Genomic DNA, 26,107 nt, shown 5'->3' on the forward strand with positions numbered 1-26,107 from the left:
AATCTGCCTGCATTTCCCAGAAAGGGAATGGGTTTCTCTGCTTGCCTTCCTTGAGTCGGGCTTGTGTGATGAACTATCCTCCTTCCTGGATTATCACACACACACACACACACACACACACACACACACACACACACCCCTTCATTTCAGGAAGGAAATAGTTAAAACAAGACTCCTGCCCTGCAGGGCCTGGGAGGGGGCGGCTCTGTGCTTTATAGTGGCTGCCTCTAAGGAGGGCTGGAAGCTTAGGACGTTCTTTCTGTCCTAGAGTAAAGCAGAAGGTCCGGGAGATTTTGGAGGAGAAGGGGAGGACAGACAGACGGGGGGCGTGTGCTCCTCTGGAGTTTCCTTTTTCTTCTAGTCCTTGCGCGCAGTCATCCCTGTGGTCTGGCGATTGTGGATCGAGGTGGCGAGGCTCCAACCCCGCCGGTGGCCAGAGGCTGGGGGCTGGGGAGACCTCCGCACAGAAGCGGTGCCCAGCAAGTTTTCCGAGGCAGAGGCAGCAGTGCAGCCCGACTGCTGCCGCGCGGGAGCCCAGGACCCAGGCCACCCCATCTCTACGGCTCTGCTTCCTCTCGCCCAGCCGCCCAGCCGCCCAGGTGCCGAGCGGACCGGGCAGCCGTCTGCGCCCGCCTAGCTCCACGGTCGGTGCAACTCTTTCCTCTCGGGGACCCGCCAGGGGTGGGGGAGATGTCGCCTGAGCCCCTCGGTTGGGAGGAGAGGGAGCAGGCATCAATTCCGCCTGGCGCCCTGCACCTTGGGCCACCCTCCCACACGGTCTAGGGGTGCGTGGTGTCGCCGGCGCCTTCCTAGGTGGGGCTCTTTGCGGGCACGTCTGGGGTTTGAGGAACTGATTGAAAGCCCGCTGCCTACCCAGGTGGGATTCGGATTTTTAGTTAAAGGAAAATATACAGTTCTCCCTGGGTCTCCCTTTTCCCCGGGCACGCAAGAACTTTATGGAACATCACGCCCCTGTCGCAAGCTCCAAAGCCTACTTGTGAGAGGTGTCCCGCAGCCTTTTCTGACTTGCCTGCTTCTGCTCCCTGCACACCCGGGGTTGTCAAGGGCAGCCAAGGGCACTCGGTGTGCGGGACAGATGTTTTGGAAAACCCCCAAGGCAGCTGGTTTGGAAACCTGCCTGTGGATGTCTGGGCGTTTGGTTCTATGCTGTCCTTTAAAGGCCACTTGTTGCCTTTCACGTGCAGAAAACTAGGGCTGTTTCTAGATAATCAGCCTCTGTTTACACCATCCTAATGGCGTTCCGGATAGAGCTGGCGGCGGAGAGGGGTGGGTGGGAGGCAAATTAAAGTCAGACATTGTCAGCAAGGAAAGTTGCTGATATCTTACCCAGCGAGCAAAACCCATAGAGAACTTGTAGAAAGTACCTAGTTTTTTGGTTTTCTTCTTGTAGATACTCATGGCTTCCCTCACTCCCTGCCTCCCCCTCCCCAATACCTTATGTTTTAAGTGGCAACTAATTGGGAAACATCTTGACAATCATTTCATGTAACTACCTGCTCTGAACTCAGACCATTTAGGTAAGGTTGGAATTTCCAAATTACTAATTACAGTACAGGTCCACTTTGATCCTGAGAATCAGAGACGTTAAATGGTTAAAGTGTAAGCATAAGGGTCCAGTCCTCTTCCTTAATAATAACTTTTGAACTTAAGAGAATTCTTAGACCCCAAACAGAAGAATGCTGAATGTATAAACCATGTCCCTGAGGTCTGAACCTCAGATGCTTCACTAGAGCTGTGACTGGGTATGACTGATTATTCCAAGCACAGCACAACTTAGATCCATGGAAATGAGCTACAGGCTCATCCTTGGAGGAACATGCATTTGAAGGAGCTTCGTTTGTGTGGTTTTCTATTTTTCATGCAATATGTGGTATTCACATGCCTTTGCCAAGTATCCTGTAGCTCCGCAGCTTAACATGTAGAGAGCTGATGGAGGCACCATCAGAAATGATTTCTGTGGTGGTGTCATTGTTGCAGGGGAAGGAAAGTGGTTTTAATAGTAGCTAGCTCACACTTTGATAAGAACCCACAGCCTTGGCCTCCTTAGCTCCTGCTATAATCAGCTGACCAAGCAGACCAGCAAGCTAGTGTTCAAACACTAGTGGCACCTTTTGTGGGTGATGGAATACGATAGCCAGGTCAGTTTACTAAATATCCTCTAACAGACTCTAATGGGCAGGGAGTCATTCCATTACTGAGAAAAGCCTTCTCTCTCTTAGTTTTAATAAAACCATTAATGAAGGTTCCATTCTGATTGGGAAACTGGGAGGAGGCTTTAGTCATTAAACAGCACAAAATATTGAAAGTTTTTTTTCCTCCCTTCTCTGATCTGAAGAGGATGACAGTATGCTTTGTTCTCAGAGTCCTGGTCTCCAATGCTGATGGAAACAGGGTCTGTCAATATTAGGTTAGATACTCACTCCACTATGTAAGAAGCAAGAAAAAAACTACTTATAAGTCCAGACAGATTTGATATGTACATAGTATGCCCCTAGCTTAGAAAAATTGATGCTTTTTATCACTTTTTATTATTTATTTTTATAATATGAGACTGAGTCAAGTCCTATAAGCAAAGTAAAGTGAAGCACTCTATCTGCTGAACTGCTTCTTGGCCATGAAAAAGACTGTTTCCTTATGCATAAAATGGGGATATTGGCCCTGCCCTCCTAGAGTTGTTTCTGAGATCTATTTACTTTAGATCTTCTATAAAACATGAATAAATCTCATTTCCTCCACATATTGACTACACTTTATTGATAACTGTCAAAGATAACTCAAAATCCCTAAAAGTGGTTAATTCCAACCACAAATAAACTCAGGAAAAGGACACAATTTTTAAAAATTAAATTTTATGTCATAGACACACCCACCATTGATGGGCATAAATTAACTTAGGGCCTTCATTTTAAAAGATTGTTAAAAACTCACAAGCAAGAAAATACAAAACTATTTAAATGTGAGGAGCCATTTTTGTTTACCTTTGCTTATTGTGTTACTACCAACCCCCCCCTCATTTTCCCATCTTTTCTTTAAGGATTAAAGTAGAAAAACGTAGACTTCCTGGGCAAGAAAGACCACTTGCTCTACAAAAGTGACTAAAACAAGCAAGCAAACAAACAAATGGTCTTTTGAAAACATCTCACCAACCTCTAAGTCCACTGCTTCACTGAAACTCTGGAGAATTCATTCAAACATTTCAGGTGCTCAGAAGGCATGAGAATGAGAGGCAGTGCAGGCTAGAGGTTAAGAGCTCAACATTGGATTAACTTGCCTTAGAATCACAGCATTGCCATCCACCACCTGTGCTTTTGACAAGCATCTTGACGTTCCTGAGCCTCTGGTTCCCTACCTTTAGAATGGAAAATGTATCTGATTCACAGGGTCAGGGAGAGTGTAGATCAGATGGCAACATGCCTATGGAGTGCCCAGCACCGTGACCAGGCATGAGACAGATATCCCTCGGAAAACCAATGGTGTGCCTGCCTGGGGAAGTCCATTACTCCCAGTTTCACTTGTTGGCAAATATCATGCCGATAATTTCTGAGGAATGGAAAAACCCAAAACTCCTGTCAGAAGATGTACTAGTAGATTGTACACATTAATCATCAGGGTTTTCAATAAAAATAAATATTTTGTCTTTATCAGTTATGCCATGTTTATTTCAAACTAATTTCAAAGTAAAATTGTTATATGTAGAGATGGTGTTAACCAGACTTCTGATTTTAAATTAACATTGTGTAATGCTTTAAATGGCTACCTATGCTGCATTTTATTACCACGTTCATTATTTACCATGTGCAAACTAGCACATATTTTGGAATATTGGATTCGTAATTATAGAATTGGTAATCTTATGCCTTAGCACAGCGGTTCTCAACCTGTGGGTCATGACCCCTTTGGGGGTCAAACGACCCTTTCACAGGGGTCGCCTAAGACCATGGGAAAACACATATATAATTACATACTGTTTTTGTGATTAATCACTATGCTTTAATTATGTTCAATTTGTAACAATGAAAATACATCCTGCATATCAGATATTTACAGTATAATTCGTAACAGTAGCAAAATTACAGTTATGAAGTAGCAATGAAAATAATTTTATGGTTGGGGGTCACCACAACATGAGGAACTGTATTAAAGGGTCGAGGCATTAAGAAGGTTGAGAACCATTGCCTTAGCACTATATAACTTTTACTCAGCATTTAATGCCTTTTCTTTTCCACTAGTAAAATGTATCTCAACTCTCCAAGATTTTTGTAATTCAGGTTCTTAGCAGAGGTATAGCGGATGGAAAACAGCAGCTTTTAAGCTACTTCTTAAAAACAAAAAAAACTGACATACCCTCTTGCGTATTATAATCTAGATATAAGTATAGCTGTGGACAGAGATGAGAGAGAGAGAGAGAGAGAGAGAGAGAGAGAGAGAGAGAGAGATAACTTGCCCTAATAGAGCTTTGCTCTTTTCTGATTTTGTTCTGCTTTGGGGTAAGCTGACATAGATATATCTTATCTAATTACCAAATATATCCTGCTTTTTAACTGGAGCAGTAAATAATCATTGACTGCAGCCTTACTGGCAGCTGGATTTTGTAACCAAAATTATTTTTCTTTTTTTTCTAGGTGGAAAAAAAAGTGAGGGTGTAAAAGCAACAGAATAAAAGACATTTCCTCAAATTTGCATCAAGATGGAAACCTTTTGCTTCAGGGTGTCCTTTTGGGTGGCACTGGTTGGATGTGTAATTAGTGATAATCCTGAGAGCTACAGCACAAATCTAAGCACTCATATGGACGACTTTACCACTTTTCGTGGGACAGAGCTCAGCTTCCTGGTTACCACTCATCGACCCACTAATTTGGCCCTACCCAGCAATGGCTCAATGCACAACTATTGTCCACAGCGGACTAAGATTACTTCAGCTTTCAAATACATTAACACTGTGATATCTTGTACTATTTTCATCGTGGGAATGGTGGGGAACGCAACTCTGCTCAGAATCATTTACCAGAACAAGTGTATGAGGAACGGACCCAACGCGCTGATAGCCAGCCTTGCCCTTGGAGACCTTATCTATGTGATCATTGATATCCCCATCAATGTATTTAAGGTAGGAAGTAACCACAAATGTATTTGCAAGTTTGAACATATGCTCTGATTCTGCAGTAAGAGAGTTGCTGCACACTTTTCTGACCTTCTGGATTTTAGTCTGTTTTTACTGAGAGCAGTTTCTGCTATGTTACAACTAGTGGCATTTTAAATGTTTATTATTTGTTAAATGTTACACTTAATTTTCTAACTTAATTGTTAACCAAATAGTATTGCAGGAGTGACTCCTCAAAGTGAAGGTCTTTCATGCAGCATCGGCTTCTTATTGCTGAGTGGATAGGCAATTTTGGAGATCACTTAATTTTTCTGAGAATTAATTTTCAGGGTGAGACCTACTGAGCCCAAAAAGTGCTCTACATAAATATATTCAGCTGCAGTTAACCCTTTTAATGTAATGTTCTGCAGAAGTCCAATGTCCACAGAAGGAAAAGCAGTGGTTTTATTTTGACTAGATTGATGAGTGGAGCCCACGCACATGCTAGCTTCCTTGGTTTTCTGGGTGACTTAGAGATAAGAGGATCCACACAATAGCAGGTCCCTGGGGAGCTCAGTGAGCAGTATCACTAAACTGTTTAAAACAGGCATCAGTTTACCTTTGCCTCTTTCATTTCTTCAGTTTACATTTAAGGAGTGCCTACTGTGTGCCCGCCCCTGAGCCGAGCCCTGAGCAATGGGCTCCAAAGACAAATGAGACAAAGTTAGTGGGAGAGGAGGATAACTCGCCCACGGCCATGGCCACCTTGCTTTCAGGATGAGTTAGTAGCAAAACAAATTAGAGCCAAAAGGAATTAGATGTTACATATTTGATTTCTGGATGTAAGGGGGAAATTGCTGAAAGAATTCAAATGAACTAAAATTCAAATGAAATCACGATCTATGCCAGATATTCTGGAATGTCTTTATTCTAAGCCCAGAAAAAAACACTTTCTTCAGCCTTTATTTTTTTCTTCTCTGTATTAGCCATAGAAATGAAACAATTCTGAGCAATCATATTCTGAAATAGGACTTTAAATGGCAAGTTATGTCAATTGAAGACATAGCTTTTAAATAGACCAGTAGCTTTCGGTTTCCAATAGATACGCTTAAACTGTGACAAAATTTTATTAATGTACCAGGAAAATCAGTGGGCTAACAATAAAGTTGTAAGCAATGATTACAATTTCAACACTACAAATAAAAAACATTTCAAAATTCCTTCAATACACTGCAAAATTGGGGAAATTAGGCAACAAATAATATTTTTTTAAAAAATCACATATCATCTCTTTCCACAGAATAGCATGAATACATGTGTTTTCTATTTGAAATTAAAATGGGATTTTAGAACCAAACAATGATGCAAATGAAAATGTGTAATTAATTTAAAAGGTTTAACGTATGCTAGAGAACTTCAATTTTTTTCTTTACAAGGTTATTTTCTCTTTATGAAGTATTACGTGTACTCAACACCCACTTTCTTGTGACATATTTATTTAATCATAGATTTAAAAATATTGATATGGCTCATTCAAAATTTGACTCTCCAGCAGTCATGGTGTGGAGTAATAAACATTAATTATTCATGTTTATATACCAGTTAACCAATCCATATGGCTTAGGAGAATAATTAACCATCTCTGAATTAGTCCCATTTGGCCATGCGCAAAGCAGCTTCTTGACAAATCAATATCTGCAATTGCTCGGAAGGGAACTTGCTTGTCGATTTAAGGTGCTACCTGCCAATCAACAGACCAAACTTCATTTCTATTCCATAGTAACATTTTAAGTCAGATCATGTGGACTATCTTCAAATTTGTTGAAAATCCAAAAAGAAAAAGTCTTTGTTTTACATTCATATAATAATGGATAAAAATTAATACATTCTTATTTGACTATATGGTTCTTACCTCTTGGGAATCTAATATGGTCAGCCCTCTGTATCCACAGTTTCTGCTTAAGCAGACTCAACTGACTACAAATTGAAAATATTCAGAAGAAAAGGCTATGCTGTTGCAGACATGACTATGTAGTTAGGCGTACAATTATTGTGTCAATGATTAACATATACAGACTTTTCTTCTTGTCATTATCCCCTATATAATCTATATAATAAAAGCCTAAGCAACCGTTAAGGCAGAACGACCAGAACGACCAGTCACTATGATGCACACTGACCACCAGGGGGCAGATGCTCAACACAGAAGCTGCCCCCTGGTGGTCAGTGCACTCCCATGGGGGAGTGCCACTCAGCCAGAAGCCGGGCTCATGGCTGGCAAGTGCAGCGGCAGTGGCAGGAGCCTCTCCCACCTCTGTGGCAGAACTAAGGAGTAGCGAGCTGAGCGGTAAGGAGCAGCGAGCAGACAGGCGGTAAGGAGCGAAGGGTCCCAGACTATGAGAGGGATGTCCGACTGCTGGCTTAGGCCCACAGCAGGTGGATGTTGCCCGAGGGCTCCCAGACTGCAAGAGGGTGCAGGCCGGGCTGAAGGACCCCCCACCCCCGTGCACAAATTTTGTGTACCTGGCTTCTAGTACAGTATAACAGCTATTTACATTGTATTAGGTATCATAAGTAACCTAGATATGATTTAAAATGTACAGGAGGATGTATGTAGATTATATGCAAATACTATGCCATTTTATATAAGGGACTTGAGCATCCAAGAATTTGGTTATTGGTGGGGTCCTAGAACCAAACGCAGATACTGAGGGATGACTGTACAATAAAACCTACTGTAGTTTTAAATAATGTAGACAGTGTGAATGTGGTGCTTTTGCATCACAGGAGTACATTTGTGTAATTTCTGTTTTTCTAAAACTCATATAGTGAGTTATTTAACCAACATTACTTTTAGAAAATAAACCTTTTGGTTTGAACAAAAATACTCTTTAGTCATTTCAATCTTTTTTAGAGGAAAAGAGAAAAGCATTGGAGTGAGCTTAAAATATTGGTGGAGCTATTTCTATTTGTTTCTCTCAGTCTTCTTCTCTAGGTTAGGAGGCCCTAAGATATTGCTGCTTCTCTGACTTCTGTCCACAAGAGTCAAGAGAAATCCTTCCAAGCAATGTGAGTGCCAGGTCCTCACGCCTTTGCTCCAAAGCTGTCTCCTGTTGTAAGATTCTGATGCTTTGGGGTCTCACATAATGGGCCTGTGACTTCTCTTCAACTATGTTAAACTATCTCTTTACTTCAGGACAAAGTAGCAGCTGCCATCTCACTTTACTATTATGTTTAGGTATCAATGAAATGAAAACAATGTGTAGACTTGGAGAACATTCTGTTAAAAGGATGCATGAAGTTTCCCCCCTACCCCCATTAGAAGAATTAGGTTGAAAGAAGAATGTGAAAATATTTATTATGCTCTTTAAAAAACGATGAGTTTTCAAATCACACAGGTTATTGTGCGTAACAATTCTATCAGTTGCTTTTATACTCAGTTCCAAGGTGTCTCCAGGCAGAGAACATTACACTGAGTCTAGAGCCAGCCTAAGTGGAAGGAGACAATTGCATCTTTGGGCAAGGCAGACTTGCTGATTAGACTGCAGTAATGTTACAAGTGATTAATTGTTCCTTCTATTCACATTTTATTCCCTTTCTCTAACTTTGAAAGAGATTGTACTGAAAATGTTCCATATATGAATGTGATGTAAAACGCAACTGAAAAGCAAAGCGGCTGAGCTGTTTCTAATCTGTCATTATTCCGTTCAGCTAGTGCAGGGTAGCTCTGGACAGTCTGTGGGCATGCAAGAGGGGATCACTCCACACAACTTCCAAAAGTTTCCAAAAGATCTCTACATCTTCAGGGTTTCTTCCTATCGGCCTATACTGGACTTTGCTCCTATTTATTGATTGAATGTAACTCTACCCAAAACACCCAGAAGCTCCCATGTTTAGTAGTCAAGGCCCTCCCCACTCTGGACATACTTTACCTACTTCTTAACCACTTCCCAACGTGCATGCTCAGCTCTGTCGGAATGCCTTCACTATCCCTAAGTAACATGCTGTGCCCTAAATAACATTCACAGAGAGGTGGAATAGAGTCACCAAATTGCTGCTGCAGAGACCTTTACAGATCATAAATTGAAAAATGAGTTACGCCTGGAGTTATGTTGCATTGAGAAAAAATAAACCAAAAGCTGGAAAGAAACTCCTCTGACCCTTACTTACACTCACACACATAGACACGTTATATTAACTGGTGACAAAATCCGATATTCTGAGATAGTAAAATATAAAGCAGAAGGAACCTAAAAAAGCAAATTAATGCCAGTTACTTTCTTAGTGTTCAAGCATAAAAGGGCCTTGCAAATGGCAATACTGAAGAAAACCTATTACTAAGTTTATCAAAGAATCACTCTATCTAATTTTTAATTGTTCAAAAAACATAGTATCTCTAATTTCAAGAAAAGACCGAAAAGAACAGGAGGGAGGAAGGGAAATGAGTTAGCAGAACCTTTCAAATACCCACACTTATAACCTAACTGACAATGAATTCAATTTGTCAAGAAATCACATTATTTGATGCCCTGAATTTTCAAGAAATGCAAAAACTTAACCATGTAAACTAATCTATATATAAAATATATGCATTCATTACAAAACAATTGAAATATTGTATCTGTTTTTAGGGACAAAAAATAACCCCCAATTACTTAATGGCAATATAGATAGAAGTATAGAACTTAATAACTATATTCTTTAATGATTCATAAAATTTTGTGTATGAAGTGTTATCTATAGTAAGTTGTATTGTAATCCTATATAATAAAAGGGTAATGTGCAAATTGACCCTAACAGAACGACTGGTCGCTATGACAAGCACTGACCACCAAGGGGCAGACACTCAAAACAGGAGCTGCCCCCTGGTGGTGAGTGTGCTCCAACATGGAGACCTCTGCTCAGCCACAAGCCGGGCTGATGGCTGCAAGCTGCGAGCACAGCAGCAGTGGCAGGAGTCTCTCCTGCCTCTGTGGCAGTGCTAAGGATGTCCATCTACAGCTTAGGATGTCCGAATGTGGGCTATCAGAGGGATGTCCACCTGCCAGCTTGGACCCAATCCCCTGGGGAGCAGGCCTAAGCTGGCAGGTGGACATCCCCTGAGGGGTCCCTGTGAGAGGGTGCAAACCGGGCTGAGGGCCCCCCGGAGTGCACAAATTTTCATGCATTGGGCCTCTAGTTTTGAATAAAGTAGAAACCCTAAAAGTGATGTTTATGCATGGGTGGGCCAGGGCTTATTGTGCCAAGCTCATCCATATGTGCACACAGACACTCCCATAAACTACTGTACCTTGGCCTAATACATAAAAACAGGAATGTGGGAAAATACAAGTGAGAAAAGTAGAGTGGAGAAGATTAAAATGGCGGTCATGGGAAGAAGGAAGAAGTTGAGTCCGATGACTCAGCATAGAAATCTCTGACATTCATAGCGGGGAATTGGAACCGAGATAATACTGTAGGTGATTACTGTCTTCATTGAAACACAGAGGGTATAGCAGATCTGAGTAAATAGGTTAAAGAGCCAGTGAGAGCATCCAGTAACTGACTGTTGATTACTAATTGGGTCTAATCTAAGCAACCACCTCTTGTTGAGGGCAACAATGAAAAACAAACAAATATAATTTCTGTATGAAATGATCAGGAATGTTCTGCAGTGGAAAATCAAGGCTCCCAGTATGTCACTCTGGCAGAGGATCTGAGAAATGTGGAAACCAGAGATGTTCACACCAAGCCAGTTATCTCCATATTCACACAGCCTTTGACATCTTGTACAACTGGGATCCATCCTGTCAGGGCAGCCATACAAAAGTTGTTTCTCAACACATCAAATCATCAAGACAATTTCTGTCTCAAAAGCAAATTGCCACAACTTATAGATTTTATGCTTCAAACACAATAGCTGTTCAATATATGCTTAGAATTTGATTAGAGCCTTAGCTGTTAAAATCAACTTCTAATCAGATTCCTCTGAGACCTTCAAATTAAAATAATGATAATGTTGATAATTTCTCAGAGGAATTCTTCATTTATGGACAAGGCACAGGATATTATCTGTGGTCTGCACATGCTAGTCTCCCAAGTTGATTAAATTACCAATGAATTGCATACGTGATAAGGATATTGTCTAACCCTTTTACTCATCATCAAGCAAATAAAAGCAAACCTTTCTCTTGTACTCCAGTAATAATAATAGTGCAAAATTAGGTATAGAAACTCTATCCCTGAATTTTAAGACAGAAAATGTGTCCCTTTACCAAGATTTCTGCCCGTTGATACAACACCTCCCAGCTAGTTTTCCTTGTACGTAGCTCTGGCTCTGCCCCCTTCCAGGTGCCTCTCTCTTCATGTTTTTCTTCTGCCTCATCTACTCCAGCTAATCTGCTCCATCTGAGAATGCCATGAACCTTCTACCTAAAGTATTTCTCCCTGATGCCTCCTCTGGCTTACTCCACTTTGTTCTTCAGATCTCAGCTTAAACATCTCTTTGTCTGGCAAGTATCCATGACCAGCCTAGGTTAGTGCCTTTATCCTGTGCTCCCAGGGCACCCTCTGTTAACCCTGTAATAGCATGTAACACACACTCTATTGTATTTGCCTACTCACTTGCCTGTCTGACCCACTAGACAGCAAGTTCCTTGAGGCAAGCTGCCATCATTCTCATTTATCACTGTGTCTCCTGCATCTAACACTGAGCCCAGCTTTAAAAATATTTGATGAATGAGTCAAATAAGAAAATGTACTATCGTTACCTCGATAAGAATGGTCTTCTCACACGCAATTCCAGATCTAAAGGCAAACCTGCTGTTCTAATTTACTGAATTTCTACTTTTTTCCTTCAAACCAGGAATATCTCAGCGTCCATAAATGCACAAGCAAAGCAGAGCAGCACATAACAGCAGGATCGCTTTCCCCCCTTCCCTTTGTCTCTGGAGGTCAAGAGTTCTTTTCCTATGGTTCAGGCATTGTGTCGTATAATTTCCTCTCTCTCTGTAAAGATAACCAAGCCAAAGGTTCTTTCCAGGATTTCTGTGCAATATACATTCTTTGAGTGCAGTTGCAATTGTGGTTTGATTGAAATATTAATCCTACAAGTGGTGTGGAATATGAAAATGAACACTCATAGCACAAAAGATTTTGTTCTTTAGAGAACAGGAAACAGTTGATTTTCTGCCATTGCTAAGACGTGCATCGCAAAACATTATGCTAACCAGGTGAGTTAAGAATATATGTACATATCAAATGCCAGAGTGATAAATTTATTACCCAATTTGCTGTTAGAAGGAAGTTGCTGTCTGGAAAGGCTTCAGAACCCTCTCCAACTCTACCTCCCCTTCTGACTTTTCGTTTCCTGTGTCTGGGAACCTCATTGCTTGCTCTCATGGTTATGTGAAGTAATTATTCTCATGTGAGGTTACTCTGCTAACCCTCAGCATTTGGCTCATAGCGCAGTTATACCATTTCTGGTGGGGGTGGAAACAGTCCATAACTGCAAGCTTGTTTCCCATGGCTGAGGAGGGAGAGATGGTTTTAGTCCTGTTCTCGTTAGGAAGGTGTTGAGATGGGAATAAATAAATAAATAAAAGCATCATTCCTGATGATATTCCTCCATCAAACAGTTCAGCTCATGAAAGAGTTTGTTGTACTCTACATTTAACATAAAGCAGTGATGGGTAAAGTTTTACTGGGAGACAGGAATTTTCACATGGTACACAGTGCGTGTGGGAGTGCTGCACTGATTCCAGCATTCTGATCAATTAAAGCAGATGTTCTGGCTCTTCTATGCTGAAATATTTCTATAGTGTCTTCATCTTATGAGTTGCCAGGATGTGAGTGTTATTTGTTTATTATCATACAAAGTTTACACAGTTAGTCTGAAGAGTGTGCGAACTAAAATGAAAGAGGATGGGGAATCAAGTTTACTGTCTCTGGAATTGATTCTAAGTCTATAGAGCAGTTAAATAAGGGATGTTCTAAGAAATTCTGTCAAAGTAAATTTGATAGACTTCCAGAAATTCTACAACTGCCTTCTAGATCATATACTCCTGGGACTTTTCTATAGCTATAATTTTATTTTTAACAAGGACTAGTTTTTCTTGGGAAAACTTTCCTATGTTATAAAATTAATAGTTAATTCTATAATAGAACTGAACATAAGTATCATTTGGTGTTAATTTTTGGTAGCCTTATTTTTAAATTTAAACATTAAAATGTTATAAAGCCATATACTATAAAATGTTTATTTAAATTTGGAAAGTTTGAAGTCCCCAATGTTCCTGGACTCTGGAAGCAAAAATCAAGAGTGCCCTCAGAAAGACTTAATATTATTTTTTAATGTGTAATTTGGAGGTCACCTTTTAGAATTTAGACATCTTTACGAGTTTTACTGACAATTTTTGCCATCACAACTTTTAAAACAACTTACTTGCAGACTAGTATCAATAAGGAGAGCTAGTCAAATTATGCTTCTCAGAACATCCTAAACATGCAAGTTCTATTGTTTTAGATCAAATTTTATACTAAAAGGTAATGGGGATGGAAACTAGTTGGCCATTTGATTTCTCAGTCACATCAGGTCTTTCCTGTCTACATGTTCTTCATTTATTCATTCAAAAAATATATACCGGTCATTGGAGAAATAGCAGTAAATAGAAGCCAGACAAGCATCCTTGCCCTCATAGAAGAAAAAGATAATAAGCTAGTTAAATAAATATACATATATATGGTGCCCCAAAAATGTACATACACTTTGAATGATTATAAAGTCAGGGTTTATTAACATACAGTTCATTTTCAAAATTTAAAAGAATCTACACAAATGAATAATTTTTTGGTCAACACTTATATTCAAACTGATGACCATTCTGGCCCAGGCATTACTGATACTGTGAAGCAATGGAATCACAAACATCAAGAATCATTTTGTTCAGTATTTGTGTGCCCTCAATTCGTCAACTGTTGCCAGTTTTGTACCATAAACTTTACCTTTTATGTGTCCCCATAAAAAAAAAGTCTAGTGGATAAATTTTCTTTGTTCAAAGCTTAGTCTGGCTTCACCCATTATTTCAAATCAGCTAAACCTAAAAAGGAGTGAAAATTAAGTGAGTTCTCAGCTGTTAAAGGGTGCATACATTTTGGGAGGATACCCGGTGTCCCAAAAAATGTTTATACACTTTAAATAATTATAAAGGCAGTGTTTGTACTCAATTGAGTTTTCAAATTTCCAGTAGCATTTTAGGATGAATTTCCTTTGTTCAAAGCTTAGTCTGGCTGAAAATTAAGAAACATCATTTGAGTTATCAACTGTTAAAGTGTGTATACATGTCTTTGGTACATCCTGCAGCATGTAAGATAAGTGCTAAGAATAAAAGTAAACTGGAGAAGGAGGGAGAGGATATTAATCTAAGAGTGGGTGGCTGAAAAAGTGGCAATACAAAGTGGCAGTTGAATAAAAACGAAAGAGAGGAAGGGCAAACCATGCCACTGTCTAAGTAAGAGCCCTCCAGTGGAGCAAACTGGGAAGGCTCTGGGGCGAGACTTGCCTGGAGGCTAGAGGAACACAAGGAGGCCATGGCAATGACATGGAAGGAGAGAGCAGAGGTCACAGGAATATGGGGTTGGGCAGGAGATGGGGGAAGCAGAATACATAGGGCCAAATAATAGGGTGACTATATAAGTTATTGTCCAATCCAGGATATTTATGAAAGTAAAAGGAGACACTATCAGTAATTACATCTGGACTGTATGCATAAACGAAGACTGTCCTGCATAAACCAGGAAGTATGATCAGCCTACCAATACATCTTTATAAAGCCTTTATCTATTTTCTCTGGAAGCTTTTATTTATTGTTTGATTGATTGATTGATTGATTTGAGAAAGAGAGGAAGGGAGAGAAAGACAAACATTAATGTGAGAGAGAAACATCAATTGGTTGCCTCCCCTACGAGCCCTGATTGGGGGTTGAACTCCCAACCTAAGTACCTGCCGTGACCAGAAATCAAACCCTCAACCTTTTGGTGTACGGGAGGTTGCTCCAAACAACTGAGCCACACAGCCAGGGTGAGATAGGAAGCTTTTAGATGATCTCATTTAAATTTAACAAGAACATAATGGCTACTATGTTGAAAAAACATTTTTGAGTTAATAAGGGTAAATATGCAATATTAAAATGTTATTTATACCCTAACCCAGTGGTCGGCAAACCGCGGCTTGTGAGCCACATGCAGCTCTTTGGCCCTGTGGCATGGGCCACGAAGTTTCAGTCGCACTGTAAGTGCACACCCGCACGTGGTATTTTGTGGAAGACCCACACTCAAGGGGCCAGTTTGCCGACCACTGCCCTAACCGGTTTAGTTCAGTGGATAGAGCGCCAGCCTGCAGACTGATGTGTCCCAGGTTTGATTCCAGTCAAGGTCACATGCCAGGTTGCGGACTCGATCCCCAGTAGGGGGCATGCAGGAGGCAGCCAATCAATGATTCTCTCTCATCATTGATGTTTCTCTCTCTTCCTCTCCCTTCCTCTCTGAAATCAGTAAAAATACATTTTTAAAAATGTTATTTATACCAATATATAACATAAGAATAATATTACCTAAAGCTTAGTGTTTACTCTGTGCCAGGCTAACTCATTTGATCCTCAAAACAAACCTATGATTCACTAGTATTGCCTGAATTCCAAAAATAAAGAAACTGAGGATGGTGTTTAAGGATTTATTTAAGGTTACACAGCAAGTGGTAGAGCGAGGATTTGAATCCATTCTGATGTCAGAGGCCATGCTATTAGCTAAGCTGCCACTCGGCTTCTCTCCCATATACCTACCTCATAAGGCAAATTTCATAGTTATCAAAATGGCATCTCTAGTACAGAAGTATATTTTCAGAATGATCAATGATGAATGTCATCCCCTTTTCTCTCCTCCATAAATCTAACAGTTTCTTTAGTAACTTATTTAAAACAGAAGTAAGCTATTATAAGGAAAATGTGTATGAAACAACGATTGTCTTCGAAAATAGCATGCATGGTGTGTAAGTCTTGCAGATTTGCATTGGAACATCTGGTAAACATATTTTTGTATTCTATACTCATTGTCATGTTGGTGAGGCCAACTGACAGAAGGGAGCCAGAAAATAAAAAAATAAACTAAAAGGAAAGAGTGAGTTCTTTGATGGACCAATTGCCCTAGACACATACATCTGCTCAGAGGAACATTTTTTATCAAACTGGTGTCCTCCCCTAGTCACTGGAAAGGACAGTATGGACATGATCCAGAAAATGAGTGTCTATGGCTAGTCCATATTTTCAGTTGGGGTTGAAACATCAGAGTTTACTGAAAAAACTAAAGGTTACATCGCTAGACCTGCCTCCCTAGGTTTATAACTGCACAGGAGTTAAAACGGGAATGCGAAAGCATAAACAGATGACATTTGAGAATATGTCTCAACTGATTTTTTAAAATATAGTTTTATTTATTTCAGAGAGAGAGAGAGAGATAGAAACATCAAGGATGAGAGAGAATCATTTATTGGCTGCCTCCTGCACAACCCCCCACTGGGGATCAAGACTGCAACCCAAGTATGTGCCCTTGACCCGAATCGAACCCAGGACCCTGCAGTCCTCAGGCTAATGCTCTATCCACTGAGCCAAACCAGCTGGGGCTCAACTGGTATTTTAAAAGAAACTAGAAATCCTCAAATTTTAAAAATTTACATATCAAATATACTTTTTTGTGAAATGATACCATAAAATCCAAAACAATTTGCATAAGGAACTTTATTAATAGACCTAACTTTAAAAGCAAACAATAAAGCAATTCTGCAGACTGTCTGTACAAAATAAAACAAACAAACAAAAAACTCTGACCACTGTGAACTTTTAGCTTAGTTTCACAAAATAAATATGTCTTGGTGTCATTTATGTCATAAATGTTTTGTTTCTTTGCATCTTTCCATTGTTTTCACTAATTTTATTTTCTTTTTTTTTTAATTAAATCTTTATTGTTCAGATTATTAGATTGGTTCCTCTTTTTTCCCACCATAATTCCCCTCCACCCAGTTCCCACCCCACCCTCCGCCCTCACTCCCCACCCACTGTCCTCATCCATCGGTGCACGATTATTGTCCAATCTCTTCCCACACCCCTCACACCCCTTTCCGCCCCCCCCCCAAGAATAGTCAGTCCATTCCCTTTCTATGTCCCTGATTCTATTACAATCACCAGTTCATACTGTTCATCAGATTATTTATTCACTTGATTTTTAGATTCACTTGTTGATAGATGTGTATTTGTTGTTCATAATTTGTATCTTTACCTTTTTCTTCTTCATCCTCTTCTTAAAGGATACCTTTCAGCATTTCATATAATACTGGTTTGGTGGTGGTGAACTCCTTTAGCTTTTTCTTATCTTTGAAGCTCTTTATCTGACCTTCACTTCTGAATGATAGCTTTGCTGGATAAAGTAATCTTGGTTGTAGGTTCTTGGTATTCATCACTTTGAATATTTCTTGCCACTCCCTTCTGGCCTGCAAAGTTTCTGTTGAGAAATCAGCTGACATTCGTATGGGTACTCCCTTGTAGGTAACTGATTTTCTTTCTCTTGTTGCTTTTAGGATTCTCTCTTTGTCTTTTGCTCTTGGCATTTTAATGATGATGTGTCTTGGTGTGGTCCTCTTTGGATTCCTTTTGTTTGGGGTTCTATGCGCTTCCTGAACTTGGAAGTCTATTTCTTTCACCAGGTAGGGGAAGTTTTCTGTCATTATTTCTTCAAATAGGTTTTCAATATCTTACTCTCTCTCTTCTTCTGGCATCCCTATAATTTGGATGTTGGTATGCTTGAAGCTGTCCCAGAGGCTCCTTACACTATCTTTGTATTTTTGGATTCTTTTTTCATTTTGCTTTTCCGGTTGGGTGTTTTTCGCTTCTTCGTATTTCAAATCTTTGACTTGATTCTTGCAATCCTCTGGTCTGCTGTTGGGAGTCTGTATAATATTCTTTATTTCAGTCAGTGTATGCTTAATTTCTAGTTGGTTCTTCATCACAACATCGAGGGTCTCACTAGATTTCTTGAGAATCTCACTACATTTATCGGCGGTCTCACCAGTCTTTTCGAGGGCCTTACTAAATTTATCGGCGGCTTCTAGACAGCTCCTTAAAGACCTTAAAAGTGTGGTTTTGAACTCTATATCCAGCAGTTTGCTTTCCTCCATTTCTGTCCTGTTTCTTTGTCTCGGCATTTTTTATGCTTCGCTGTGTTGATAGAGTGCCTTTCTGTGCTAAGTGTCCCAATTACCTGAGGTAGACACTCTTGGTGCACCCCCTTGTGGGCTTTGTGCACAGTCTTGTAATTAAGTCTTGATTGTTGTAGTTATCACTGGGAGGAATTGACCTCCAGGCCAATTGGCTGTAAGAATCAGCTGTGTCTGCAGTGGGAGAACTTCTGTGCTGGAGACACCCCTCTGGGGCAAGACTTGCTTCAATGGGGCTTTGGTGCTCACTGAGTCTGCCCCCTGAGTGTGTCTTTTATGGTTCCATGGAGCTGCAAACTGGATGGTCCCACTCTGACCTCTGGGCTTCCTGGCTCCTGGATCTCTAGGGAGGTGCTAATCTAACCTTTGCCTGCGGCTATCCAGCAAAAGCCTCCCTGCAGGGCTTGGGCGGGGCAGGTCCCATGGGATCAACAGGGCGGGGCTAGCAGTTATGGCTGCTCTCAGTCTTGCCCTCAGAGGCTCTGCTTCTCAGTGTCCCGGTAATCACTGCAAGCCCCTTGGAGAAAAAGCTGCCCTCGGGTTCTGACCGATGCCAGACAGTCCCGCTTCTCCCGTATGAGTCTGGGTCCCTAGAGACTCGCCTGGAACTGGAGCTCAGAGCCTGAGACTCCCTCCCAATTGAAACGACAACCGCGCCCTCAGCCGCCAGCCCGCTCTGCATGCACTCCGCACCTCAGTATTTTACTTCCGCACTGCGCCTCCTCTGAGTCTCGGTATGCTTTTCTCTTTCCTTCTAGTTGTAGAATTTCCACTCAGTCAGCCTTCCTGTGCTTCTGGATGATGTCCTTTCCGTCTTTTAGTTGTATTTTTGAAGTGGTTGTTTGAGGCAGCAAACTCTGGTGTTTACCTATGCCGCCATCTTGGTTCCTCTCACTAATTTTATTTTCTTATATTCTCAAATCAATAAACATGATACATCAAATAAATAAATTGAAAGGCAAAAAATCACATAATCATCAATAGGCACAGGAAAGGCATTCAACAAAATCCAATACTCATTTTTTATAAAAACTCTCAGCAAAGTGGGAAAAAAGGGATCATACCTCAACAAAATAAAGGCCATATATGACAAACCTATAGCCAACAATATACTCAATGGGCAAAAACTCAACCCATTTTCCCTAAGAACAGGAACAAGACAGGGATGCCCACATTCACTACTCTTATTCAACCTAGCACTGGAAGTCTTAGCCAAACAATCAGACAAGAAGAAAACATAAAAGGCATCCAAGTTGGAAAGAAGAAAGTAAAACTGTCATCATTCGCAGATGACATGATATTATACATAGGAAACCCTAAAGACTCCACCAAAAAACTACTAGATTTAATAAATGAATTCAGCAATGTAGCAGGATACAAAAATAACACCCAGAAATTGATGACATTTTTATACACCAATAATGAATTCTCAGAAAGAGAAAATTAAAAAAACAAAACAAAAAACAATCCCGTCCTAGCTGGTTTGACTCAGTGCATAGAGCATCAGCCTGCAGACCAAAGAGTCCCGGGTTTGATTCCAGTCAAGGGCACGAACCTTGGTTGCAGGCTCCTTCTCAGCCTGGGACCTAATCAGGACTCGTGCAGGAGGCAACCAATCGATGTGTGTCTCTCACATCAATGTTTCTCTCTCTGTCTTTCCCTCTCTCTTCTACTCTCCCTAAAAATCAATGGAAAAATATCCTCGGGTGAGGATTAACAAAATAAATAAGTAAATATACAACCCCATTTACCATTGCAACAACAATAATAACATTAAGATACTTAGGAATAAACTTATCCAAGAAGGTAAGAGACCTGTACTCGGAAAACTACAGGATGTTGAAAAAAGAAACAGAACAAGTGGAAGAATATACTGTGTTCATTGATTGGTAGAATTAACATAATTAAAATATCCATACTATCCAAAGCAATCTATAGATTCAATGCAATCCCTATTAAAATAATCATTTTGGCCCTAACCGGTTTGGCTCAGTGGATAGAGCGTCGGCCTGCAGACTCAAGGGTCCCAGGTTCGATTCCAGTCAAGGGCATGTACCTTGGTTGCGGGCACATCCCCAGTGGGGAGTGTGCAGGAGGCAGCTGATCGATGTTTCTAACTCTCTATCCTTCTCCCTTCCTCTCTGTAAAAAATCAATAAAATATATTTTTTTTAAAAATAATCATTGTGGTTTTCATTTGCATTCCCTTAATGATATTCCCCTATGGATTTTTAATTTCCATGTTCTTAGCTATTTGTGTATCTACTTTGGTGAACTGTCTATTTAAATCTTTTAGCCTTTATATTTCTCAATTGTGGGGGTTCTTTTTTTAATATATTTTTATTGATTTCAGAGAGGAAGGGTAAGGGAGAGAGAGATAGAACCATCAATAATGAGAGAGAATCATTGATCGGCTGCCTCCTGCATGCCCCATGCTGGGGATCAAGCCACAACCTGGGCATGTGCTCTCACTGGGAATCACACTGTGACCTCCTGGTTCACAGGTCGATGCTCAACCACTGAGCCATGCCTGCTGGGCTGTGGGGGTTCTTTAGGTATTTTGGACAAAAATTCTTCATCAGATATATAATTTGCAAATATTTTTTCCACTCTGGCTTTTCATTTTCTTAATGGTGTGTTTTTAAAGAGCAAAAGTTCTTAATTTTGATTAAATCCCATTTATCAAACTTTTCTTTTATGGATCATGTTGCTGGTATCATATTTATGAAATCTTTGTCAAATCAAGATTACACAAAATTTCTCCTATCTTTTCTTTAACAGTTTTTATTTTTAGCTCTTTCTTTTAGATCTATAATCAGTTTGAATTGGTGTATGATGTGAGGCAAGCATCTAAGTTCATTTTTTTGCATAGGCATATACAATTATTCCAATGTCATTTATTAAAATGGCCATTCTTTCCTCGTTGAATTGCCTTGGCACCTTTGTCAAAACTCAACTAACAATAAATACTTAAGGGTTTATTTCTGAACTTTCTTTTCTTTTCTTTTCCACCGATCTCTTTGTTGTTTTGCCAACACCATCCTGTCTTGATTACTGTGGGTCTGAGTAAGTTTTTAAACAGGTACTTAAAGCCATAGTTTGTTCTCTGTTTTCAAAGTGGTTTGGGCTATTTTAAGACTTTACATTTCAGGGAGGGTTGGGGGACAGGAGGGAGGGGAGTAAGAGATCAACCGAAGGACTTGTATGCACCCATATAACCATAACTAATGGACATAAGACACTGGGGGGTAAGGGAGGGCAGGGGCTTGTCAAGGGCGGGGGGGAAAAAAGGACACTTATGTAATACCCTTTGTAATACTTTAAGCGAAAAATTAAAAAAAAAAAAGACTTTACATTTCTATGTAAATTTTAAGATCAACTTGTTAATTTCCTTGACTATAATAGGGAATGTATTGACCCTTTAGATAAATCTGGAGAAAATTTCCATTTGACAATATTGATTCTTCCAATCCATAAACATTTGTTGAGATCTTCTTTACTTCCTCCAATATTTTGTATCTTTCAGTGTACCTGTCTTACACTTCTCTTGATAAACTTTTCTAGGTATTTTATTTTTTATGCTATTTTGAATGGAATTATCTCTTAATTTCATTTTTGAATTTTTCATTGCTTGTATATAGAAATGCAATGGATGTTTGCATATTGCTCTTCCATCCTGTGACCTTGCTGAACTTCGCGCCCTTACTCATAATCCCTCGATTTTTTTTTTTGCTGAGTGTGTGTGATGGTGAAGAATACAGTGACTATTAGACTAGTTTGGTGCCACTGTGTTGATTCATGCTAAGCCACTAGCGGTTTTAGCCACCATTGCTTTTGCACCAACAGTACACATGTCAACCAGTAAAAAAGGTAATAATCTCTTAATGATATCTTGATCTTGCAGAACCCATGAAAGTTCTCAGAGATCCCAGGGAGTCTACAGCCAACACTTAGAAAGCTAGATGATGTCTAAGCACCTATGCAAGTCTGAAATGCTATAATTTTAAAAATTTAAGATAAATGTTGTTTACCAGACTGATGTTAACATTTGCTTAAATGGTTGATGGTCATGGCAGTCAACATTACTTAGGCAATTGCTGCATGTGGAACAACATACCAGGTCCTTAAGAAAAAATGAAAATAAAATAAAACATTGGCTCTAATCTCAAGGAAATGGTACAAGTCTCTCTGAGTATTCAAGTTCCTAATTGAATACCAGCTCACTGTAGGCTAATTACATTAGACCCCTAGTTTGTACGTCTTTTTGTTCTACTAACACTAAAAATAAACAAAATTCTTACAGCTGAGGTGCAGCAATTATCAAATATCAACACTAGAAGGAAAACTAGGTTAAAATCTACTGTTCTTTACTAGTACAGTTAATGTTATCTCATTTCCAAATGACCATAAATAAGACATAAAGCAGTATCAAACTAATTTTCAAAACTATTTTAAAAGCCTTAATTTTACATTATTATTTATAATAGACCCTTGACTGGAAGGTAAACTAGCCACTTAGCTACTATTTTTTCCTGCATTTTACATATCGTTAAGATAATATTTAAAATATGATGCTTATGGCACATAGAGCAAGTTTACTATATATTTTAGCTTTTTCCCTGGAGAGTACTAAAATACTATTCCTACATTCAAAGTAAATAAATAGTCTTAAGGCTTCAGTCTGTGGGATTCCTCAGGTTCTGACATCCTTAATCCTTTGGGGTAAAAGAAAAGGCAAAAGGGACTAAAACACTTAATAATGGGAAGAATAACAGAAAAATGGGAAAATTAAAATTAACCATAAAAAATGAAGGGAAGGATTGTGGTTAGGTTAGGTTAGGTTAGGTTAGGGATAAATGGAGTTAATAACAGTTTCAGAGAAACCAGTTACATACTGGAATTCTGATGTGAAAAAAATCAGGCAATATAAGAGCTAGCAGAGAACTTAAAAATAATCTAGTTCTACCCCGACATTTCTTATTTGGCAGAGGAGGGAACCAAAGCCCAAAGATTTTCAATAGGGTTAGAGCTGGAAGCCACAATTTCTAACTTTCCCTTCAGTATGTCCCATCCTTCCCCCTTCACATTAAATAAAACTTTTGTAGTTTTAATAACTCTCTAGACCACACATAGCATTTTTCTAGAAGACAACTAAGGCTTCTAAAACGTTAACGGATGCATTGTTGAAATGCACTCGTTATTATGTGACGCATCATAACATGACTGGTAACTCAGACATCTTGAGTATGTCTTCCCATTTCACTTTATGCCTCAGCTATTGGGAATTGTTTATTTTCTAATGAGTTTCTGTTATTAAACATTCAAAATTACCTCAACCTTATTTACTGCAACACATCAGCTTCAGCATCAATTGCATTCTTTTTTCCCCCAAGAAAGTCACATATGGTATCATTTTCTTCATGCTGCATACCACATCTTTGTTCTGTCATTGTTTCCATCTATACATAGGGTAATCATGACCACATGACATACTTTATAATGAAGAATTAACTCCAGATCTTAAGATTGTTTACATTAATTAAGCTGCCTGCTTTCAAATATGCCATTTGTTTTCCCTTTTTCCTACTTATCACCACCTTCCTGGTAAGTTTTTGGGGCTACTACCTAAATCTCTATGTAGGGATTGCTGCTAGTTTGTTTTGTTTAATTCTACTTTGGTTTTGCCTGCATGGTTCTTTCAGATGAGTACTAGCATGTACTACCATGAGACTCCTAATTAAAATAAACAATAAAACTTTTTCATTAGATGGCGGGCCTTCTTGTGTGTCCAGGTCAGAGCACTTATTTTCCATAATTATGCTTGCACTGTTTCAAGAAAACATAAGGCTCCACTCATGACATATGTGTGAAATCTTTTCTCCATTCAGGAAAAGCCAGATTCATTCTTTCCAACATAAATCTTCTCTCTGTTACGAATGAAATTTTAAAGCACTGAGATGTACATTTGGAACTAACCTGTATAATTTTTATATTGAGTATTTCTAGTTTTTCTACTTTAGCAAAGTTTAATTCTCCTCCATCCAATGATCCTTTGGTTTTATGAATGTAAAATAAATAGAAGTCTCAAGACTTTGCATCCAGAACGGCATCCTTACAGCAGTGATCAAAATGAGAAATTTCCTTGTCATCCCAGCCTTCAGATGACTGAGATTGTTGGGGATAATAATCCCATATCTTGGGTGAATCATCTTTCCTCTAAGGAATAAAACCTTCATGACTCTGGAACTCTGACTTTAAAAAGTATTTTTCCTCCACTGGGGGGTAGGGCAGGCTGGGGGATTGTCAAGTAGGCGGGAAGGAGACATATGTAATACTCTTGGTAATACTTTAAGCAATAAAAAAAAGTATTTTTCCTCTTTTTTTTCCTCCCTTCCTCCTGGTTATTATTAACATCTATGTGTTTCAGATTCTAAAAGTTAGGACTTCAGCAAAACTGAAACAGTGAATATTCAACAGTGAACAATATGGGTAGCAAATAATAGCAACAGTTTCATGTTTTCAAAGTAAGTGCGGAGTAACAGGAACCATCTCTTACAGGAACTAACCTTTATGATCTGATCTGTGATGGGCCAGGAGTTCATTTCATACTCACATCACCCACATGACTCGGGTTCTCTATTTATCTCCAGTTTTCACTGAGGCACAGTTAACTTGCCAAAGTCATGCCACGGCACAAAGCAGCAGGCTCCAGAACCTGGGCTCTTTGTCATGTGCCACACCACCTTCTCCTTCTGTTGTACCCCCACCCCCCCACCCCCGCAGAATACTGTTATACAGCTTCCTTAGGAACTGTCATTGGTGCTTATCTTCTAGGTAGCAATTTCCTTGAGAATGGGGGCTTTTATGCTTCTGTGGTCTGTCATCACCCTGCATGGTGACCTGAATGATCCTCTTTCACAACCTCATTGGAAAACAGGACAAAAAGTAAAGACTGATAGCCCAGCCAACATGGCTCAGTGGTTGAGCATTGACCTATGAAGCAGGAGGTCACAATTTGATTCCTAGTCAGGGCATAGGCCCGGGTTCTGGCTCAATCCCCAGTGGGGGGAGGGAGGACAGCTGATCAGTGATTCTCTCTCATTATTAATGTTTCTCTCTCTCTCTCTCTTTTCCTCTCCCTTTTTTGAAATCAAAAATAACTTTAAAAAGTAGAGACTGATAACCATGGGCTGTGCAAATAGCTCAAATTTCCAGATACTTACTTCACCTAAGCCCTTTCTATGGATTGTCTCTTCTGTTGCCCGCAGTAATCCTCTGAGGTAGCTACCATCTCTGTTTCATTTTCTAGAGGAGGAAGCTGAGAAGCAGTGAGGTTCACCAACATACCAAGGTCACAGGGTCAGGAACATGGCAGAGCTTTCTGTCTGACCCAGGGAGTCAAGCTTCATGGCCCGCACAACTAGTAAGCCAGGCCACTCGCATCAATGAAAATGGATCCCCGGGTCCCTGGGCACCTCGTGCCAGAGCTGGGAACACTTGTGGAGTTCCTGTTCTGCTCTGCATTTGTCATCCACTCTAACTGCTTGGGCTGGTCAGGAGGCAAGAGGAGTCTATCGCAGGAAAGAGTGTGAATAGGGTAGCAGCCACAGGTTTTATTTATTTCTATGAATGCTCTAGTCCTCAATCCTGAAGCAATTAAAGCATAATGGAAGATCAAAATCTATTCTCAGTAACACCCAGTGGTTTATTTATTTTATTGTATTTGATTTTAAATTTGCAACACCCATCGAGCATATTCTCATTATT

General features: G+C 39.8%; 1 protein-coding gene across 1 annotated transcript in view; it reads left to right on the plus strand.

Moving 5' to 3' along the window:
* Nucleotides 1-227: 227 nt before the first annotated feature.
* EDNRA (endothelin receptor type A) overlaps nt 228-26,107 on the plus strand; it is a 47,401-nt gene continuing 21,521 nt past the window's right edge. Inside the window, exons 1-2 of the mRNA XM_070415275.1 lie at nt 228-644; nt 4,644-5,128. Of these exons, the coding sequence (XP_070271376.1) occupies nt 4,709-5,128 (420 nt within the window). The 5' untranslated portion in view covers nt 228-644; nt 4,644-4,708. The remainder of the gene's footprint in view (nt 645-4,643; nt 5,129-26,107) is intronic.

This window comes from Myotis yumanensis, unplaced genomic scaffold (assembly GCF_028538775.1).
Source record: "Myotis yumanensis isolate MYYU_CA2020_CCGP unplaced genomic scaffold, mMyoYum1.0.hap1 SCAF_5, whole genome shotgun sequence".
NCBI classification, from domain to species: Eukaryota; Metazoa; Chordata; class Mammalia; order Chiroptera; family Vespertilionidae; genus Myotis; species Myotis yumanensis.